The sequence below is a fragment of the Cardiocondyla obscurior genome, linkage group LG04 (assembly GCF_019399895.1).
Source record: "Cardiocondyla obscurior isolate alpha-2009 linkage group LG04, Cobs3.1, whole genome shotgun sequence".
NCBI classification, from domain to species: domain Eukaryota; kingdom Metazoa; phylum Arthropoda; class Insecta; order Hymenoptera; family Formicidae; genus Cardiocondyla; species Cardiocondyla obscurior.
The window spans coordinates 2037387-2057894 of NC_091867.1; the positions used below are offsets into that span (position 1 = coordinate 2037387).

Below are 20508 nucleotides of genomic sequence, written 5' to 3' on the forward strand. Positions count from 1 at the left end.
TCAAATTAAATTTTAATGAGCCTTTCAAGAACTTTAACAATACAGAAGTACTTCTTGTATTTTTTATTTTTTATTTTTTTTATATTCAACAAGTTTTTAATTTTGTATTCACATTAATGAACGCGTGCACAAAATGAGAAAAGGTTATCTTTATTCAATTAATCGGGAAAAATTAATTTTCTTACTTACCTTCTCGTTTCGAGCATGTATCTACTGAACATCTCGTCGATTCGTTTCTGCGACAAGAAACGTAATTTTGCCGATTCTCGCGATCAGACGTAACGACCATCTAAGTGTTTCTCGATTTCTCCATTTTTCTTTAAAGCAGTATTTGTTACCGTGGCCTTAAATGCCTGTTCTCTCGGGCTCGTATCGTTGACTTTTTTTTTTAATTCTTCGCATTTTTCGCACTGCACACTTTTATACGTCAATAAATATATAAAAATTTTCATGTTAATTTCTACATATAAAATTATTATCTTTTATTTGCTCCATTAATTAATCCGTTTTATACATTTGTTTAATGTAACGAAATATTTAATAGTAACGAATACAGAAAAGTTAATCCGAAATTGGTTAAAATACGTCTGCAAAGTTTAACAATGTGTTTAAAAAAAAAATAAAATAAAATAAAAAGGGAAAAAAAGAAAAAAAAAAGTTCGCCCTTTATTTTCACAAATGTTTTTTCAATTTTTTCATTGAATGTGGCGTATCTATTTATATCCGCCAATTTTTGTTGTACATCTTTTATATCAATACTTATTCATTGACGGCGATATTGTGCAGTGCATTGATCTTTCGGCAAAGAGATTAATTTTTCCGGATATCGGACGGTCGAGCTGTGTCATCAACACAAAACATTCGATACATAGGTAACGCTCGGAAATAAAAAATGTTTGCCCCGAATGCGATACCGCTGCTAACATCAGAAAATCAATTTCCAGTTCAGCTGTCGTCAATAATTCATGGAATCGTGATTCAGCAAAATCCGTACCGCCGCCCTCTCACACATACCGCACACATGACCTTCGTACATCGAAGCTAAATTTCTTGCAATCCCTGAATTATGAATTCCGTCAACGTGTGTAGAAGTTTGTGGCGTATGAGCGGTAATACACCATCGTCATAAATCATCGGGCGCGATGCCGATATGTAAAGCCGTAAAAAAACCTAGCCGTATCGGTCTATCTCATTCGAATTACGTGTAAGCGCGCAGTTTATCATCGGCCATTTCCTATTTTCCCGGCGCAAGTAATATGGGCATAATATCTCACAAGTGTAATATATTCTATCTGAGCACAATATATATTTCCGGGAGGGAATATCAAAAGTTTTGCCCGTGGCAGAGGGCTGAGACCACTCGATATCGGAGGCAAATGAGAGACGAGACCGTCGCGAGCTACGCACGTATCGCATCGATACGTCAGTTAAATCTCGTTGCCTTCACGCGCCAGCTAACTTTTTAAATGTCGCGCGTTACTTTACGGTGTTATATTAACACGCGAATAAATATATCCCGACGGTGTGCATACAATTTGCGCATTTTATTTTATTTAATTTTTAAACCGAAGTGCACATTTGTGCAAATCATTGAAACGCACGTATGTGTGCGCGCGTGTAACAAATGTCCGCAATGCTATAAAACGTTATCGTTCGTGGGACGCATTAACACGAGAGTTAAATCGAGCGAAGCATATGCGACATCGCCGTTATTGTCGTTATTTTTACCTTCGCACAAACGTATAACGCATGAGAGTGCTGAATAGCGTAATAATTTTTGCAAACTCAATAAAACTCGACTTGTACCGTACAATACTATAGAATTAAATTACCTCGCCTAAAAAACAAAAAGGATTTGCATTTTCATCAATGATTTCAATTTTAGCAAGTCAATTTTCCACATTTTTAAAAATAATTTTACAAAATAGTTTTCAATAATTTATTTGCACTTATATTGCTCCGTCTCATTTCCTTAATTAATTAAATACCGATCAACGTTAAAGCGGGGAAAAATATATTTACTAATCCCGTTAAGCGAGATAATAGATTGGAATTGTTTTTTCAGTTTCTTATTTCAAATCACTCGAGAGATCCAGTGAAATATGTGTAATTTAGATTAAAGCGACACGCTATAAAGCGTCCCTTTTAAAAAATGGGACTTTTTGTACAAGACTGATGCCGTATAAAAGTGCTGTAAGTGGAACTGCAATCGTAACATATCTCTCCAAAGTTATTTTGTGGTGAGAATAAAAACTTGAACGACGGCAAACACGAGACAGATATTACGCCCGGCGTTTCCCTTTAAAGTCCTCCAGTCGAATTAATGACAGAAGTTTGCCAGAAGTAATAACAGTACTACGGATACTTTATTTAGTCTTGATATCGAGCATCGATTCGAGGTTCCATGGACCCTCGATACCATCAAAATAAGAGTAATGCTATACATTATAATCAGACATCAGAGTTTTATTGAGTTCCCGGGGCAGAAAACATTTGGAATAAGTTGATAATTTTTAACGCGTTAAAGGAACGCCGTGGTACTTATCGATACACGATTTAATCCCATATAAGTTTCTTTTATTAAATTACATATACGTACATTTCATTTTAATTGATTAATCGCCCGTTAATCGTTAATTCTATATACAATCATAATTATAAACGATATCAACCGGAGAGTAATATAATACAGTAAATATACGAAAGTAGATAATTGATACGTCGGTGAAGTGTACTTTGGAGCACACGTTTAACATTAAACTGCGTTGGAGTTTATTAACACATACCCTATTACAATGCTATGTTTTCGGTGCATGTACGAATTGTTAACCTCGCTGTGAAAATTGATAATACGAAAAAGAAATTATTCTGCTGATTTTATATTTTTAATATAAATTTTGTTTCGCCAGATAATTTGTTGCAATTCACATCAATACGTACGTAAACATCTATTAATGCAAATCTTTCCTTTTTTTTTTTTTTTTTTTTTCTTCTCTTATTTCCTTTTTGATCGAAGCAGATTTTATTAATGTTTTTGAACTGTAAATAGCGCCGCGTCTATAACGCCACAAAAATAGAAGACGATAATGTTCTTTTCTTGCCACGGCCGATTTGGTAATGTTGAATATTTTCTACGTTTGCTACCCTTGAACGAGCGATCCGGATGAGAGGGTCGTTAGCTCGCGTTGGCACGGGAAAGGCTAGACAGGAATCTTATCTGCGGATGCTGGGCACCGATCCAGTCTTTGGTCTAGACGAGGGGGTCGTCCCTAATATATGGTCCGTTAAAGTTTTCTTTTACTTCCGCGAACTTATTCAATATTCGTCAGCAAATTTTCGTCTCATTAAAAGCTAAAGTACTTACTACAAAGATTTATAATCGATATTATATCCGATGTTATCCGTCCGACAGGCGCGTTTAAAACTTGAATAATTAGATGAAAGGCGATAAAAAGTATTGGCGGTGGTAAACGCGTGTATGTAACGAGTTCTATACTTCCGACGAGACAATCGCTTCGCGTGTCCGTTATGTTACGCTTCAATTACGACAAAAGTCAGCCGAGGAAATCGATTTTTCGTACAATAGACTAACAATTGTACGTTCTTTCGCAATTAAAAAGCTCGAGAAAGTATTTTTCTACGGTAAGGACGCCGCGCTATTATTCGTACCGCGGGATTTTAGACGAACGTCAGGGTGCAGGGGAAGAGTCTATTGTTATTCACGAAGGTGTGAACGCGATGAGAATGTGACGAATGATTACCGCGGCATCGCGTAAAATATTAAAACGTATCTTTTATGTGTGATTTTTGCTGGTTCTCATAACGCTCGGTACACACGCACTTCCGACAAATGTTAAATGGGCTGTATATTTTATATTGATGAACATTAATTGCACACAATTAAATGACATTTATGTATATCGAGAACAACAGGTGTCGCGCCTGTACATTCTGCGCGACAAATTAATTGAGAATAATGAATTACCTTGTCGGATGCGCACGTTTTGTCACATGTCGAGCATGCTGTAATATCAAAATTTAAAGTTAAAAAACAAATAACATGTTGTTTTAACGCATCAAATCTGGAAGACTTATTTCAATGCATTTTTTATTCTTTTAATATACATGTAATGTGCATAAAATCGCCTCGTGAATAATCTGTGAAGCTTCCTTTCGAAATAGCTACTCTCTCTCTCTCTCTCTCTCTCTCTCGTTTCCTTTCTATTGTGTTGTATATACGCACACATTAACTTAAAGGAAATCCAAATTTTGCAATGGCAAAACTTTGGTCTATCTCTGGCCTTGTTCATCGTTCTATCGGCACTTTGATGGGGCGAAAGGAGAACGGAAGGTAGAGGCGGTTCGGAATTAAACTTTCGCGCCAAGACAATAGAGACCTATCTTGGTACACACGTTGAAAGAGACTAGCAGGAGCAATTCCCTTGCAATATCTGTAGCAAAGGAGACGGAAAGTGGAAAAGGTGTAGAAAAGGGTCGAATAACGTCAATGTTACATCTGTTACTCTTGACTTCCTTCCATTTCCTACAAAGGATATTTGGCGACAGACACATTTCACAATGTGAAAATCATTCTTTATCGCAAATAACTTTTTTTTTTTTTTTTTTTTTTTATTAAATATGAGGTGCGGTTAAAGAGCTTTCAATTGCTTTAGGGATTTTAAAACGGATAAAATTAAATTAAAATTGTCATTTTGAAACTAAATTATAATTAAATCGATGTTTTAATTAAAGAACGAACGATTATAAATTTATGAGGATAGAAACGTCGGGATGCAGAAGTGGGACGATCTCTGTGATCGATTGAAGGCGTACATAAGGGAAAGCAGATATAAAGAGAATATAAACTTTTTTTTTTTTTTTTTTTTTTTTTTCTTTTATTGCACTTGAACGAAAATGAGAAATGTTGTGTAAGAAATGTTTGCACGTAGGAACTATGTCCCTCACCTAATAACGGATTCAATTACGAAGGTCTGTGTAGCACTAGAGGTTACCATGATGTACGGCGCAATGTAAAATTTAAAACTGACGCGTACCAAGACTCCTAACCGCCTCATGACTTGTGGTTTCCGTTTCGGCGTTATGGTGGCCATACTAACAGGTTTCGGTCGGAAACGGGACACCTCGTTCTCTCGGGGGAAATGTCTAAAAACGACCTGACGTCGCTTGCTTGCTCGCCTTTTCCTCCGCGTATATATCCGGTACCCAAACGTTTTCCTACGTAGCTTCGCCTTCCGCCCCATGTTAAAAATGCATCTCTGCCTGTATCCGTATAATCTTGACTCATTTAACATAATTCATGAGAGAGAAACGCTCTTCCATATTTTTTTTTACTCTTACTCTCTCATCTTACATTGCAGCAACTAACGTGGCGAAAATAGGAAAAAATAAGAGATAACTTTTTGATAATCAATATTGATTTTTTTTCTTTTTATTTATTATTCGCATTTATATGCATTTATGTGCATAACGGTACAAGAAGAATAATTGGGAAGAAAACAATATGTTAAATAGCGATAGATAATATTGGTCTTATATATCGGGTCGATGATCAGTGCCGAGCGGGTGTATAACGTGGAATTCGCTTAAAAATTGTATAATAATAAAAGTAAAGTAGATCGAATATAACAGGCCACCGTAAGAGCGACGTGCGGTAGCTCCAGTGATGTTGAAATAAATTATAGTAGCCACCAGCGAGCACAGCAGAAAAGCTAGGCAGCCGGGCGCCATATCGCTGATCCTGATCTTGGTCTGTTGTTCAGGATCAGTGGCGGCGGCGATACCATAAGTCAGCCCAAGTCCCAGTAGAGTGTTAAACATTGGCCCGCCAAAGCAAGCTGCATATCCCATGCGTGGAAACCCCCGTCTAGCGATAGCGACGTTTGACATGAGATCTAGACAAATTAGATTGCGTTAATATTTTCACCGCGGGGTTGTTAACAAACATAATAAAACATTCAGTCTTAGGCAATTACAATTATTGCGGTTATTCGGGTTTTTTTTAATTATATTTTTATTTTCTTTATTGCGCCGAAAAATCAATTTTAAAAAGTAAGATTTTGATTTTCAATACAACTCACCACCGATGCTGTTTCCCCACGCGAGAAATGTAATGCCCAACATAGCGTCAGATATATTGCATGCATATCCAATGCATTGGAGCACCGCCATGACCTCTCCGGCTACTAGATACACCGTTAACATAGCACCGACGAATCCCAAAAATGCAAAGACCTGGAATATTATTAATATAGAACGTTACTTTTAAAAATTTTTTTTCGTAGTCTTGAATGTCGCAACAAGCATTAAAAAAAAAACATTAACAATCCGCGCGAGAAGAGTGAAAAGAAAAGTACTTACATTATGAAACTTTGGTACACGATCCACGTGCGTCGTTAGAAATACAATTACACCTATTACGGTACCGGCAACGAGGAATATCACCACCAGCGGCAAATTGCCAAAAATCGTTTGCCAAACTGCAATAAAACAATTAAAATAAAATTAAAGTTGAGAAGTACCGAATTTTCGGTATCGATGCAACGATTGTGCATTATTTGCTGGTTATCTGAGTTTTGCATCTATTATCGTTCTACAATAAAAGATATTACGCGGAATATTTGGTAACACGGTGAGAATTATTTGCGAGAAAAGAATGTGCGGGAGAAATGTTAAAGAGGGGTAAAGCCTGTTATCGTTATGGATATTACAATTATATAATGCATCGTATAAGTAATTTATACGAATGACACTAACCGTTTAATAAAAATAATGCTATCGTAGGCGTCACGCATAATTGGAAGCAGTTTAACAATTTTGACCAGCCTTGTTTCTCGATGGTAGGATTCACAACCGGTATAAACAATTGTAAAAGTAACATGGCAGGTGAACGTACAATTAAAATAATTTTAAGTAAGAAATTTGATTCCTTCCAATCATCTTGGTTGATCGGATTGACGTCGTACAAAAATTCTCTGAAGAGATTTTTCGGACGATCGGAAACGTATTCACTAATTTCCGGGCTTAACGGGATGGATTCACCTCGAATCATAGCTCTCTGTAGATCAGCGGCAATCGCGATATCTGCCTCGTACAAACGTATATAAACGTGTAGAAATATTAGAAATGAAATATATATATATTTACAATATTTTTATACTAACAAAATTTTAAATCTTTAACTTTAAATATAAAAAACAAAATAATTAAATATTCAAAACCTATTCGACGTTCTTGATTGTAAATTATGAACAATATACGTGTGAACATTTATGATAAAGTTTTTTTCTTTTTTTTTTTTTTAAACGACAAAAAATTATATTTTACAAATATGCGCAGTAAAAATAATAAATCTCTCACGGCAAAAGCTTGTTTTGGGAAAAAAAAAGAAAAAAATTTTGTTCTATTAAAAAATTTATAAGAGCTAAAGACAAGTATATGTGCGATGAGTCGTAAAAACGGCGCTTAGTACCTAGCTTGGCATGTAAGCCAAAAGGTTGGCTTCTACGGGGAATCTTGGGAATGGCGCCTGTGTCTCTGTTCGCCAAGTAAGTATGCAGGACGTCTGGATCGGGCACACTTGGGATCCTCGCTGAAAGTACATGAGAACCTTCTTAGGGAAGAGGATCGATACTTAGTGCGGTGAAAATTTTTCTGTAAGCGACAAGGAAAGAGCTAGTCATCGTTTTCTCATCTCAGCGAATTCATGACTCATGAAGAGTGATACCTCTCGTTTTAGAATGAAAATAGCCGGCGAATGCGCGGCGATCATAAAATTTTGAGCGCATAGAGATATCTCGGGGATCTTTTCTCGCGAATTAGACTTTTCCCAGAGATGGGTATAATTTTTATTTACAGACGAAAAACATTGTTAATTCAAACTTATGTGCTTTTCGAAAGTTATGAGTTTTCAAAGTTCTACTGTCATTGTTGAAGATAAATATCGAAAGTCCTCTCGCTGATTCACGATTCGCGAATCGAAGAATCTACAACGTACTTTTCAAAGTCTCCTCTCTAACGTCGTACATCTGCATTATCACAACCGCCACAATGAACAGTATGTAGACCAGAATAAAACCTGCAATTAAAATGTATCAGCATTAAGAAGCATTAATGTCGCTTAGCCGCCGCGTTTATTTCTCTAATATATACCGCCGGATTAATTAACGGATTTATATACATAACATTATGTAGAAAATAGGTTTTTTTTTTATCGGTGAAAAAATAATTATCTTAATTATTTTCCTTCTTTCGGACATCTTAATGAAACAAACGGGGTTTATATTTTAATACTTTTGTTGTCAAATGAAAGGAAATAAAATTAAAATGTAGTTTATACCGAATTTAGAGTTACAAAGGAATTGTGTAGGCTAAAAGGAAATTTCGTAACTCTTGTTTAAATGAATAAAAATTAAATTTCCGTCTATTTACTATTGCATCGCAATATGAGAGAGAGATGAATTCTGATATTCAACGGCTTTACGCGTTGCTTAATAATAGCTTCTGTCTGTGCCGCTTTGTTCAAGCGCAAGATTATTTCCATGGACTTTATCCATTGCAACAATAATCCCTGTTTTCCCGGTGAAACGAATTCCTTGCCGCGGAATCCCGCAAAAATTCATCGACAGTCAGATTGCGAGTACAGTCGGGCAGATGGTGGAGAGAGTGGTAGCTGCGGCGTAGCTTAATTAAATTCGTCGAAGAATTATCGTTATTCCGGAATGAAACCACTTATGGCTTCCCGCAGATAAACTTTTTCGCCCGTGACGTAACCGTAACCGGTGCGCGAAATATTAATAAATTTCGCCAAATATTCTATAATTAATTCGAAGCCTACCGTAGTAAAATCAATATCGCTTGTTTAATCACTACCCCCGTCATTTAATTATGCACTTTAATGTTTAATAATTCATGCATAATATTATAATGCAGGCATAATTTTTTAAATTGCCGGTCAATAATTTACGCACATTAACTTAAGTAGTGTTTATAGAAGTTATGATTAGCATAAGTTAATCAAGTATTCAATTGACATAGGATGGAAACGATCGAGATGATATATTTGTTCTACAGGGATATTCATGCATAAATCATTGCGGCATTAGCATTAGAGTTATTCAGATAATTATTAATCGCGTTTGTTATTGGCTCTTTGGTAGAAAATAGTTGATAGCGAATTTAACAACGAGTAACGTAAGTCGAAAAAACGCTATTGCAATCTTCGTCTCGCGATATCGCTTTTTTTTTTCCTTTTTTTTTTGCGCGTGCGATTTTTCCAGCGAGATTGTGCTTGTTACGATCTTCCATTAATTGTGAGCCGATAGTTGTAAAAGTCGGCGAAAATGACAAAGATAAAAGAAATAATTTCCATTTATTTTTATTCTATTTATGATTGTGCGCGTATGATATCGATTAGCGTCTGAATGGCGAATGCAGAATCGTAGCACACGGCGGCGAACAGAAAAGAGTCGGCCAATATTAGCTTATCGGATTCAAATAAAGATAGTAGACGTACTTATGGCCTCCCAGAGGTGAACCATCTCGTCCCACACCACGTAGGTTATCCAGGATATGGAAAATATATAAAAACAGGCGTCTCTTGTGAGAGACTTTAGCGAGACTTTAAAAGGCTTAGTTATCGCGACGGAGCCAGCGATGATTGAGGTTACGAAGACACCTGCACCGATTAATTCGGTGAACATTATTATCTCTTTGTCGTTCCTTGACGCGAGGGACGTAAAGATGTCAGGCGCGCCGTTTCCGAATGCCAATATCGTCACTCCTGCTATGGTATCCGATAGACGCATTACGTTAGCTATTACCGCCAATGCCGGGCAAAAACTAGAATAAAATCGTTGCAATGAATTACTTGAAGCATCCATTCGCGTCTAAAATATTTCGGTATTTATTCGGTTATTGCAAATTTATTAATTGGCAAATTTTGTCTTTAAGGACTTCAAAGACTTGATAATGAAATTAATGTCGATACAAGACCGAGCGAAATATCGTGAACGTTACAAATTTGCAGTTTGTATTTTTTTTTTTTATTACGTAATGCATATTGATTTGGCATGTTGCACTGAATTTTTTTAAGTGAATTAGATTTAATTTAATGACGTGTCGGCAATACCGATAATATTAATATTTAAATGCAACCAGAAAACTCGCAGTTTTCCAAAACTTTGTTATTGGATGCGCTTCTACAAACATGGCAGTCTGCCATTTTCCCATGATATTTGTATAACTCGAAAGAATACAGAAACCTTCGTTTATCACTTTGAAAGAAACCGCTCCATGGTACGTAGGCGGTTGATATACGGGGAAACATGAATCTTTCGGTTATTGGCTTGGTTAGTTGCCAGAAGTAAAAATTCGTTGTAGTTATGTAATCATCTGTATTCTGTAGATGGTAACACGTGAAAACATCGGAATTGAACTTGGCCAAAGTTCTTATTCTCGGTATCAGGGAAAAATGCATATTTCTTGTTACTTGCGCTTACATCGCGTTCTCGCAATTAAACATTTGCCACGTACAAGCTCGTTGCCTTTTTGTCACAATTTTGCAAATATATTTAAATATATTTTATATATTTTTCGTCGCTCTGATGAGTTCATTATTTCTTACAAAAAAAATATTATAATATATTTAAATTCCACCGACAATTTTGATTAATAATTTATAAACACGACGATGAATATTGGTATAAATCAACTTACAAATTATCCGCCGTGGTCCCCAAAATCATGAATAAATAAAGTAGCCAAAGGAACAAAAGGGTCAAACTGCCAACAAACAGCACGGTGTCTTCAGAGCTCAAGTAGCAGAATAACAGTATTGTATACTGAATCATCGAATCCGAATAGCAGTCTTCGGTATTCTGTACCCATTCGCAACGTTCCGCGGCGGAAACTTGCCAAACGTGCGAGCAATCATCCTGAAAAAAAAAAAGAAAGAAAGAAAAAGATTTCGACGAGGAACTCGACGAAAACGCAAACTGAAAGAGACGTCGATAACAATTCACCTCTCGTATGGGCAGATGCCCGTGTCTTAAAAAAGGGCTCAATATTTGCGACCCCATGTTCGAAGAGCATAAAAGCGCAACGTAGCGATATGTAACCTATATTTTGTATATTTGCCTTTCACGGATCCGCTCGATCGTTGCCTATTCAAGCAGAAGCGAGCGAAACTTCAAGCGATATAGACAGAAAGCTGTCGCATACTCTGCGCATACTCTGAACGCAGTTCGAAACGTAAATTCAATATCAACCACATATATAAAGGAAATTCGTAACAATGACGCGCCCATACGTTGCGCGAGGTGCAACAGCGTGGTTGAGGAAGGAATCGTAATGAATGTAACGATCTGAAAAATCTCGATGTTGTTCGCCGCTATTCTAAGCCAACATAAAAGAGCAATTTCCATCTGTAAAAAATTTGTGGGACGCCTGAATCTCGATATAATACAATGTAATATATTAAAATATAAATAATTGGGACTTTTCGAAAAATAGCGCACGTTAAGCGCGTGGTTCGTTCTAGTTAAATAAATTGACGAAAAACGAAGTACTTAAAGTTTCAAAAAACACTTGCAAACCAATCTTTAGTTGCGATAGAAATATCGACGACGTAGCTCTTTCTCCGTGAAGGGGGCAAAAAAAATTGTATACGGTCGCCGGTTTCTCTTGACGGCACGAGCACGCGCTCGAGAATGTGCTACTCGACGATGTGAAAAGACTGAACAGGTATACTCATCCACACTTATCTAACAACGAGAGGCTCATTAGATGTAGAGCATCCGTTCTGCCATTTTGTCCCATTTCTACCCGCGACGAGACGATAAAAAAAAAAAGAAAAAGAAAAAAAAAACGCTATGTAACGAGCACGGAAGGAAACCTCTCCGCAAACGGATACTCTGTCATTCAGCGTGTGATATTTTATCGACACTTATTCGATATTATTGTCAGTTTACGGATAATGAAAATTCAATAACGTGTCGCAAACCGGCGACGTTAGTTCATTAGATTTGTTGTGAGTAATCAAGAACTTTCACAGTTGTTATCAGTTTGCGCGAAAATACTTAAGCGTGGAAAACAATGCGAAAACTATTTCTCTCGAATCGTTCGTTAAAAATATCGCGCTGGAGACTGATAGGTACTGTACGATGGTGTACTTTAACAGTATTTAAAATGCATAAAATAATTACGAAAATTAGTAAAAAAAAAAATATATATATTTTATTTAAAAAGATAGGACGAGATTTAAATCTCAAATGACGCGTCGCGTCATCACATTATTACAGAAATTATTACAGCGGGCACTTGCGACCCCGCATATTATCGTGAAAAAAAAAAAAAAAAAAGAAATTGGAGAGGCTCACGCTGACGTCTATCTATCAGTCTATCTTCTATTGTTGCCTACTTCCTAACAACTTTCCATTAAGCCCATCTTTCAGCAGCAGCGGCGTACTTCACCGTAATTGCCAACTTCAGCAAATTGTCATTTATCGCCAGACTTCTTTTGTACCGCCTTCGCTCTAAACACTTTATTGAATTGCATTCACAGAGGGTACAAAGGAGCCAACGGCTTTCCCCCAATTTATACTGCGCTTTTATTCTCCCTACGAGAGCCAAGCGCGCTCGCTTGGCTTTTCCGGTTTCCTGTTTTGGCTCTCTGTGCCGCCTGCACATTTATAATAAAGCGCATGAGTGATATAAGGCTGGAATATGCAAAAGCTTCTTTCCGTAGTATAAGATGACTCTTACAATTAATGTAACGGCGTGCCGCTATTGTGTTACTGTAACCGAGTATGTGCGAGTGTACACACTCGGTTATGCCCTAGCCGGCTGCCGTGTGTTTTTGGGAATAATTCATACCAGAGATAAAACAAAGGCTCGTTGTAAATGTTAAAATAACGATGCAATTTATTTCAATTGAATCGGCCGCCTTTAAAAAGGAAAAATACTTCGTTATTTTTTTTTTTCCTCTCTCTCTTACGAATTTTACATATCTCGCTTCTGACGAATTATTTTTCAAACGAAATAAATGTTATTGTGAAAATTTCATTATCATTCTCTAAACGCGATCTGTCTAAAATTTCACGTCATACGGTTGCGTAGTTACTGTAGCAAATACAATAGCAGGACGGCTTGTTTAATAATATCCGCCTGCAAGAGAATAAATAAATCGCGTTCTGATATTTTTGTCAGTTGCACTATTTCGCTTTACTCGGGTCCTATACATATACAGAATAAAAAAAAAAAAGAGAGCTGAAAATGATGGATACTCCACGAACGGATAGATCGGCTCAGAAAAAAAATTCGGCTGATAATTCGAAAGAAACACAATGCCGTTTAACAAACAAATATTTCATACTTCAGGCAGATGTAATAAGTTTAAACGAATCAGGATTTTCGAGCGATATATAATTTATTCGCAGTGATTACAGATAAATATAGATTTTTATTACATGTAATTGCACTTAGCTCAGATGAAATAGATTGGAATCCTTTGTGCTTTAAATTTGTAGAAATTTAATTTTATCGCCGTCGCCTTTCTACGTGTAAAAAGCCGCGCCTCAGCTGCCTTTAGTCTTTGTCGAGCTATGTTAAGCTATATCAGGATTTCCAGTGACGAGGAAGAGGTTCAATTAATCTGAGATTACGGTCGTTCACCTGACAATTACCGACAGACTTCCAATAACTTGTTGCAACAGATGCTTGATAGGTTCTGCCTACTCATTGAAGCAGATGGTTCCGATAGGTGTCTGCGGTATCGATCATTTCTTTTTTTCTTTCCTTTTTTTTTTTTTACTTTTATGGATTATTAAGGTTTTAACACTTATATCAAATAAATCGATACGCCTGAAAGCGCGTGAAAAACTTTACGCCAAACGAAATTAAAAGAATTTTAAACGACACTTGAAACTTTTAAGATTTTCAACATTTAATAAAATGTCCCGTCAGGAAATAAATAATAAGAACAATGTTTTATATACGTAATACGTTGAAATAATGTTTAACAATATTATTTAATAACTGTAATAACGAACAGTTGTTTTACTCGTTTCTTTAACAAACTTATTTTTATAGAGGCACAAAATTTTATTCGTATACGTAAGGTTATTTCATTTTTTTCATTCTAACGATGTGTGCTTTTTTCTTAGTGGATAATAGGCACACTATTAATTTGTAGCTGAACCAAATTACGAATAGTAGAATAGATATAAATATGAGAGCTACATCTAATAGCAAATACTGATACCATGTTAACTCTATAGCACCTGTCTTTAAAAAATCCAGGTCGTGACGAATAGTGTGTTCTACCCAATATACAGCTTCTTCTATCGGTGGCATCGGGCGATCTTTAAATTGTAAGGAAATCTTTCGTGCCGTTTCCGTGTAACTGCAATCATTATAAAATGAAACGAACAACATGTTTTTTTTTTTTAAAGTTAAATCTATTTTAATAGAATCACATTGTATAGAATAATTAGAGATATGCGCATTTAATTTTGAATGTTAAATTGATATCTATTTAAATTTTGATAATTTGAGCTTTAATTTGACTTTTATTTGACTAACAAGAAGTTTCGATTTTATTTTTTAATTTTTTTTAAATCAAATTTTTACCTTTTATTTGATAATATTTCTTTTAAACTCGATGAAAATTGTTTGTACGAGAACTCTTCCATTTTTATTTCCAATGCCAGTCCTTTCTTCACAACGTGGGCCATATTTAAGAAATGGTCTCCGAAAATAGGGATTCCTATAATTGGCACTCCACAATAAATTGCTTCTTGTATTCCGAGCAGTCCGCCGTGATTGATTAGTAGCCGCGTATTCGGATGACCTATGCATACATATTTCCGATAAAAGGCTATTTATTATTCTATCGCAAGGAATATTTGCTTTCTATATTACGGAAAAAGTTGCAAACTCGAAAGTTGAACGTAACTTTTAATAGTATACAACACTTAAATAATTTTATTTAAATCTTTGTATTTTTTTTATCTAAATATCGTTTGTACTCTCTTTTAAGTGAAACTTCACGTTTCGTACTAGTATTATAATTAATTAAAATTTTAATGGTTTTCTTCAATCCTTTATCTCAAAGCGGAAAACAAGTGGCAATGACTCTTGGATAGCGCATGTAAAATTTAAGCGCAAAAATGAAGCCGTAATAACGGATAAAACGACGTAATAAGGATAACGAGGTTGATTGCATAATATAGCGAAAATGGTATTCCATGAAAAAGCGTTGGTCACGCAGTGGTGGTTTTTAGAGAAAAAAATAGGGTAAATACTTGAAAATAATTTGTTCCCTTCAGGTGTGTATGCGAATCGTATTCTCATAAAAAAGCAATAAAAAAGAAAAACTTAATACAAAAAAAAACCGGGAGAAAATTGAATCAGTGTTTCTGCACATAAATATAGATTGTATGAATTGTGCAGACGATACGTTACGAGTATAGATACAATTATTATTTTTACCCGTTGTATTCCTAACGTAATTGATTATCTACCGAAGCATAAAACGTTGCTACATAAAAGATCGTATGAGAAATAAAATTGCCATCCAAAGTGACGCAGTTATTAGACGTTTTCTGAATTTTGAAGAGAGAATATATGTGTCTATAAATATTTATAAGTACAGAATTATTTTAAAACGCCTCGAAGGCGTATATATTTTTTTTGGTTTTTTTTTATCAGTTCAAAAGTCGATATTTTTTTTTTTTTGATATCTTGTATATCTTTACCAGGAATTAATCTCATATCCTGATAGACGGTACTTTAATAAGAAACAAACGGTAAATTTATAATGGCCATTAAAAGCCGTTCAATATTCGTGCAAATTGACCCGCGGATTATTTAACAGTAATGCAAAGTTCGAATGGGTTTTATGCTATCGTCGCGGATAATGACATCGTAATAAATAAATGATTCGTTTAACCGACAATGCGCATTATTCTCTTTGGTTGCATGCGAAGGTGAAGAGAAATTCGCTATTAAAATACTACCGACAATAGCGCGAACAACGGCAGGGGGTCGGAAAGCAATCAAGCACACTGTAAAATTTGGAATGTATCGCGAAACAAAGGAAGTCTTGTCTGTGCAAATTGTCTCTACTTTGTCCCTCGATAATTATTAATCGTATAATTTTTTTTTTCTTATATCTTACAACGATGTGAAAAAATTTACGCGACAAAAAAGGGAGAACGAAATCGAACCGCGTGAATACTTTGCCTAGTGGTCGTTCTATCATTCGATCGACATTTACACAGTACTACTTACTGAAAGAACTTTCTCGGTATACGCTGCGGGAAGAAGGAAAGAGAGTGCTCTTTTCGCGTGACCTTCGCGGATAAGCTTCTTTCGACGTTTAATCTCGCACGGAAACAAAAAAGCTATACGTACACAATACGGAGAGTTGCGGCGCCCACCCGATGCACTTAACGTTTCGCGGCAACGAAGGCATTCTCCCTTTGGCGCACGTCCACAGTATTTGCTGTGGTACTTGCTCGAATGCCCGGTAAAGGGCGGCAAACACCTGGTCCGGTATAGTGGACATGTCTATTTGCGATCCCAGACTAAAGTAAATAACGCCGTTGCTGCTCTGAGAGTCGAGATAATCCTGGAGATCCACGGGCAGTGGCTTCGGGCCTGATATCGGAATATGAATACCCGCGATTTCCTTAACTCTTGGCGCCAAAGGACGCACCGTGCTCACGGCTGGATGGCCGTTTATCAGGATCAACGATATTTTCGACCGAAGAGTATCAAAGTTGGGCAAATCGTACCCGAAGTAGTTTTTCGCGGTATTATAACTTATCCAATCGGAGCCTATTCTGCAAATTTCAAGACATTCACAAATTAGCGCTTTTAAAATGGTTATTATTATTTAATATAAATGTGTCACGCGTTAATTAATTTCTACGTACTTTCGTAACATACGCTTTAAAAATATAACGGTCAAATTATTTATAATTAACATAAATATCGCGGAGATATTTTAAAGTTACAATAATTGTCTACAAAGTATAAGTTATCAATCTTATCATACCAGTGACACTAAATGTGCGTAATTCCAACGGCGTATATATTATATTTACATTTTAAATACCATCGTTATTAATATAGTTACAATGTAGATAACAAAATTTATTCTTCTATTTTGAATAAAAACTTTAGTCGAGATATTACAAAGCACGCGTACGCCTTCCGCGTGAATATTCAAAATAATATTTGAAATAATATTCGAAATAATATCTGACAAAATATTCGGCGTGAAAATTCCTTTCCCACTTAAATGTAAATGCTAGCTACATAAAATACGTGGTCTTGCTCGTTGTAAGCCATTTTTTATAGCCTTTCTTTATAAATATATTTAGCAATTGACTCGAGCCACGCAGTGCGTGAAGCGGATTTCTCGCCGTACGTAGCTCAATTAATTAACACCAATTTCGAGGAATATTTTATATACTTATTTCCTTACCTGTAGACAAACTTGCTGATCAGCAGGACTGCCGTATTATACAATCTTTCAATTAAACTCATTTGGTCACTGTACGAACTGTGGAAGTTAGGGATGTAACTCGGATTCTCGGGATTCCTTACGATACTATTTAACCACGGGAGTCCAGTCGTGCTGGTAACACCGACAATCTTAGATATGTTTAAAACGTGAGCGAATCCTAACATGCAATCGGTAATAAAAATTTCACTTAGGAGTAGGTCGAAATGTTCTTTGGCATTAACAATCTGTTTCACTTCCGAGCGGTCTAACACGTGCTCGCAGTGTTCTTTCGAATTGAGCATGAACTTAAATGATGTCCAAATCGAGAAATGATCAACTGCTCTATTATTTGTCCAGTTCATTGAAGAGGACGAAACGTCCACGTCGGTAAAGTTAGCCAGGTGAACTTTTTGAGGAAAATGCGTTACTGCGGTAATCTCGTGACCTTTCGCAGAGAGTGCTTTTAATAACGGCTCGTATACGACATAGTGACTCTTTATAGGATAAGGAAAAATCGCTAGTATTCTTGCTCCATCGATCGTACCGAACAAACAGATCATTACGATCATTGACGTTCTCATCGTGCGCGGCAACATTTGTTCAACTTTGAATAATTAATTTCCTCGCGCACGAATTATAGCAATCAAAGATATTTCTCTTATCGTCCGACTGAATCGATTAATATTTTTGGAAAGTACCCGAAACTGTCTTGCTGCAATGTAATTGATAATATTAACGATATTTTTTTTTTAACAGTATTATATTCGAATGATTATTAATTATGCAATTATGCAAAGATTTGTTTCTCACCATTAATCAAAAATCGAACTTTAACAAGTTTGTCTTTTCCTGCTTTAATGTGTAACGATTTTAAGATTAGTTTTCCTGTTTCGTTTCGATGTACGCAACTATATATAGTCTTGACAAAAGTCAGTATAATACTAAAGCGACAACTGTAACATGTTAAATAATGACGTCTATTCGCTTATCAAACTTTTAATTACAATACAGACACGATAATGAAAACGAAGGCTATGTATAATTGCAAAACGCTAGTTTTTTTCCATATATTTTTTTTTATTAATAGAAATATCTACATAATGCTTTTATCAATAAAAATATTAATATTAAAATATGATACAATGTATTTTAAGTAATATGATTTGTGGTAATTTTCGCCAATGTACATATAGTTATTTTATTGAGCACATATGACTTGTTTTTTTTATTCTAAAGATAATTAAAAAGAAAAAGTTTAAATAACATATTTTACATAGTGATTTTTAATGGGAGTAACAATTGGCTTTGCATAATTGAAGTATCGATAACATATTTTTGAAATTTGGAAGTAATGTAAAAAAGTTTTAAAATAATGATAATATTAATACTAAATCTTAAATGACTTAAAACTTTTGAATTATACATCTATAGTAATTGATTATTGTTTTGCTCCACCAATAAAATTGGGAAAGTGAGTTACCGGTTTGGTGCCCGAGATTAAAGTGGTTCATTTATTAAGAAATGCATTGTAGAGAGAACGAGAAGGGATGTAGAAGGTCGGAGCAGGGGAAATAAAAAGGCGAATTGGGAAAGAAAAGATTTCAGCATTTATACCGTTCGTCCATCCGAAAGGTCCCAAGAGTACTCTCGCTCTTAATCCGGTCGGAAAATCTGTCGATTTAAAATAGCACGTATTATCGTTAATATCAATTCATTAGAGACGGTATTTTTTCTATTTATCGAATTATTTAAAACAAATTTTTGAAACGTCGAGAAACGATGATCAAATAAACGTGCACACTTTTTAATTTATATCGCATGAAATCGAACGCAGTGCGTTCTAGTTGAAATAAATATTTCGCAGAATTAAAGATATCCGATTTTTTTTTTTCTATTTAAGCAACGTGATTGCTTGCGTTAATTTCGAAATTTAAAACATAATTTTAATCGGTCGAGGGCTCGAGAGGCAAATTTTGTTAAGGTGTAATATTTTTCTCTTCCATTGCACTTAAGAATTCGCGTTAAATGGCTACGTGAAGTTGATTATTCGATCCGATCGTAAGACAGATAATTATGCTGGTATAACAGCCGCGCGTTAAACTCGTTATTGCAACCAGTGGCGGGCTTAAGTAAAGCCACGCTAGCGCGTTCAACTTTGCAAAATGATATAACTTAGCTCCTCGTAACACCGGTATACGTGTATTTAGTCTCGATGCTCGTCTTTATTTGCTTTCGACGTATTTGCGTATTCTCTCTCCGTTTCTCCTCTCACCCCTTCTCCTCTTTTCCTCGTTTCTTTTCTTCTTTTTCTTTCCCTCTATCTGTATACTAACTACGGATATACCATACTACTGAAACCTACTACCCGCAGATTACGATCCGTGTTCGAAAATCCGTGTTCATTCAAGTTCCTATGCGGAAAATCGCTAAGCTGCTCGCTTGGGATTTTCCGAAAATTCGAACTCAAGCAGCACGGATGGAAGTAAGATTTCAACAGAGTACAATGGTTTTTCACCAAGATTATTTTAAGGAGCTTTTCCAATGAAAGATAGATTCATATTTTTTGTTTAACCGTCTTAGCTCTTTTTCTTTTTTTTTTCTTTATTGTTATACAACGAAATATTTTGTTATCGTCAACAACAGAATTAAAATTAGTGTCTCTTATTATAATTATAATTTATGTTATTACTAATACAGTATCCCCTTTATCGAATTCGATTCTCTGTGTTATAAAGGAAAGTTAGCTTTAAATCCTGTGAACGCATTGCAGCGTTATACTCGGATTTCATGTTAATTAATTTACCCTTCTACTAAAGGTCGATTGCGCTTTAGCAATATATGCAGCTGCACGTAAATCGGCGATGCGGTAGCGAGTAAAACGCAAATCACCATTAGCAGTATCATCATCAAAGGAACGCTCTTTCATAAACTCGTCTTAAGCGATGTCAATGGTAAATTACATTATGCAGCAGCAACAT

At 35.7% G+C, this 20508-nt stretch overlaps 2 protein-coding genes and 1 long non-coding RNA gene across 6 annotated transcripts in view; 1 reads left to right on the forward strand and 2 right to left on the reverse strand.

The window, feature by feature from the left end:
- The window catches only part of LOC139101636 (uncharacterized), a 54524-nt gene that overhangs the window by 21518 nt on the left and 12498 nt on the right, over positions 1–20508 (forward strand). The window lies entirely within an intron of this gene.
- On the reverse strand, positions 4744–11916 carry LOC139101634 (mitochondrial sodium/calcium exchanger protein). Its single transcript, XM_070654931.1, has 7 exons — positions 9533–11916; positions 8015–8095; positions 7490–7609; positions 6775–7101; positions 6379–6497; positions 6099–6252; positions 4744–5912 (listed from the first exon to the last, which is right to left on the reverse strand). Exons 1-7 carry the CDS (start codon positions 9897–9899, stop codon positions 5551–5553), a joined length of 1530 nt encoding a protein of 509 aa, XP_070511032.1. The 5' UTR covers positions 9900–11916; the 3' UTR covers positions 4744–5550.
- LOC139101626 (UDP-glucosyltransferase 2) overlaps positions 11920–20508 on the reverse strand; it is a 29740-nt gene continuing 21151 nt past the window's right edge. The window contains exons 2-6 of one of the 2 annotated variants that reach the window (XM_070654921.1): positions 18341–19201; positions 17510–18242; positions 16432–16862; positions 14647–14866; positions 11920–14419 (exon numbers count right to left, since the gene is read on the reverse strand). In XM_070654921.1, coding sequence (XP_070511022.1) covers positions 14137–14419; positions 14647–14866; positions 16432–16862; positions 17510–18126 — 1551 coding nt within the window. In that variant the 5' untranslated portion in view covers positions 18127–18242; positions 18341–19201 and the 3' untranslated portion in view covers positions 11920–14136. Of the gene's footprint in view, positions 14420–14646; positions 14867–16431; positions 16863–17509; positions 19202–20508 lie in introns of both variants that reach the window. The other variant, XM_070654922.1, reaches the window with a different exon arrangement.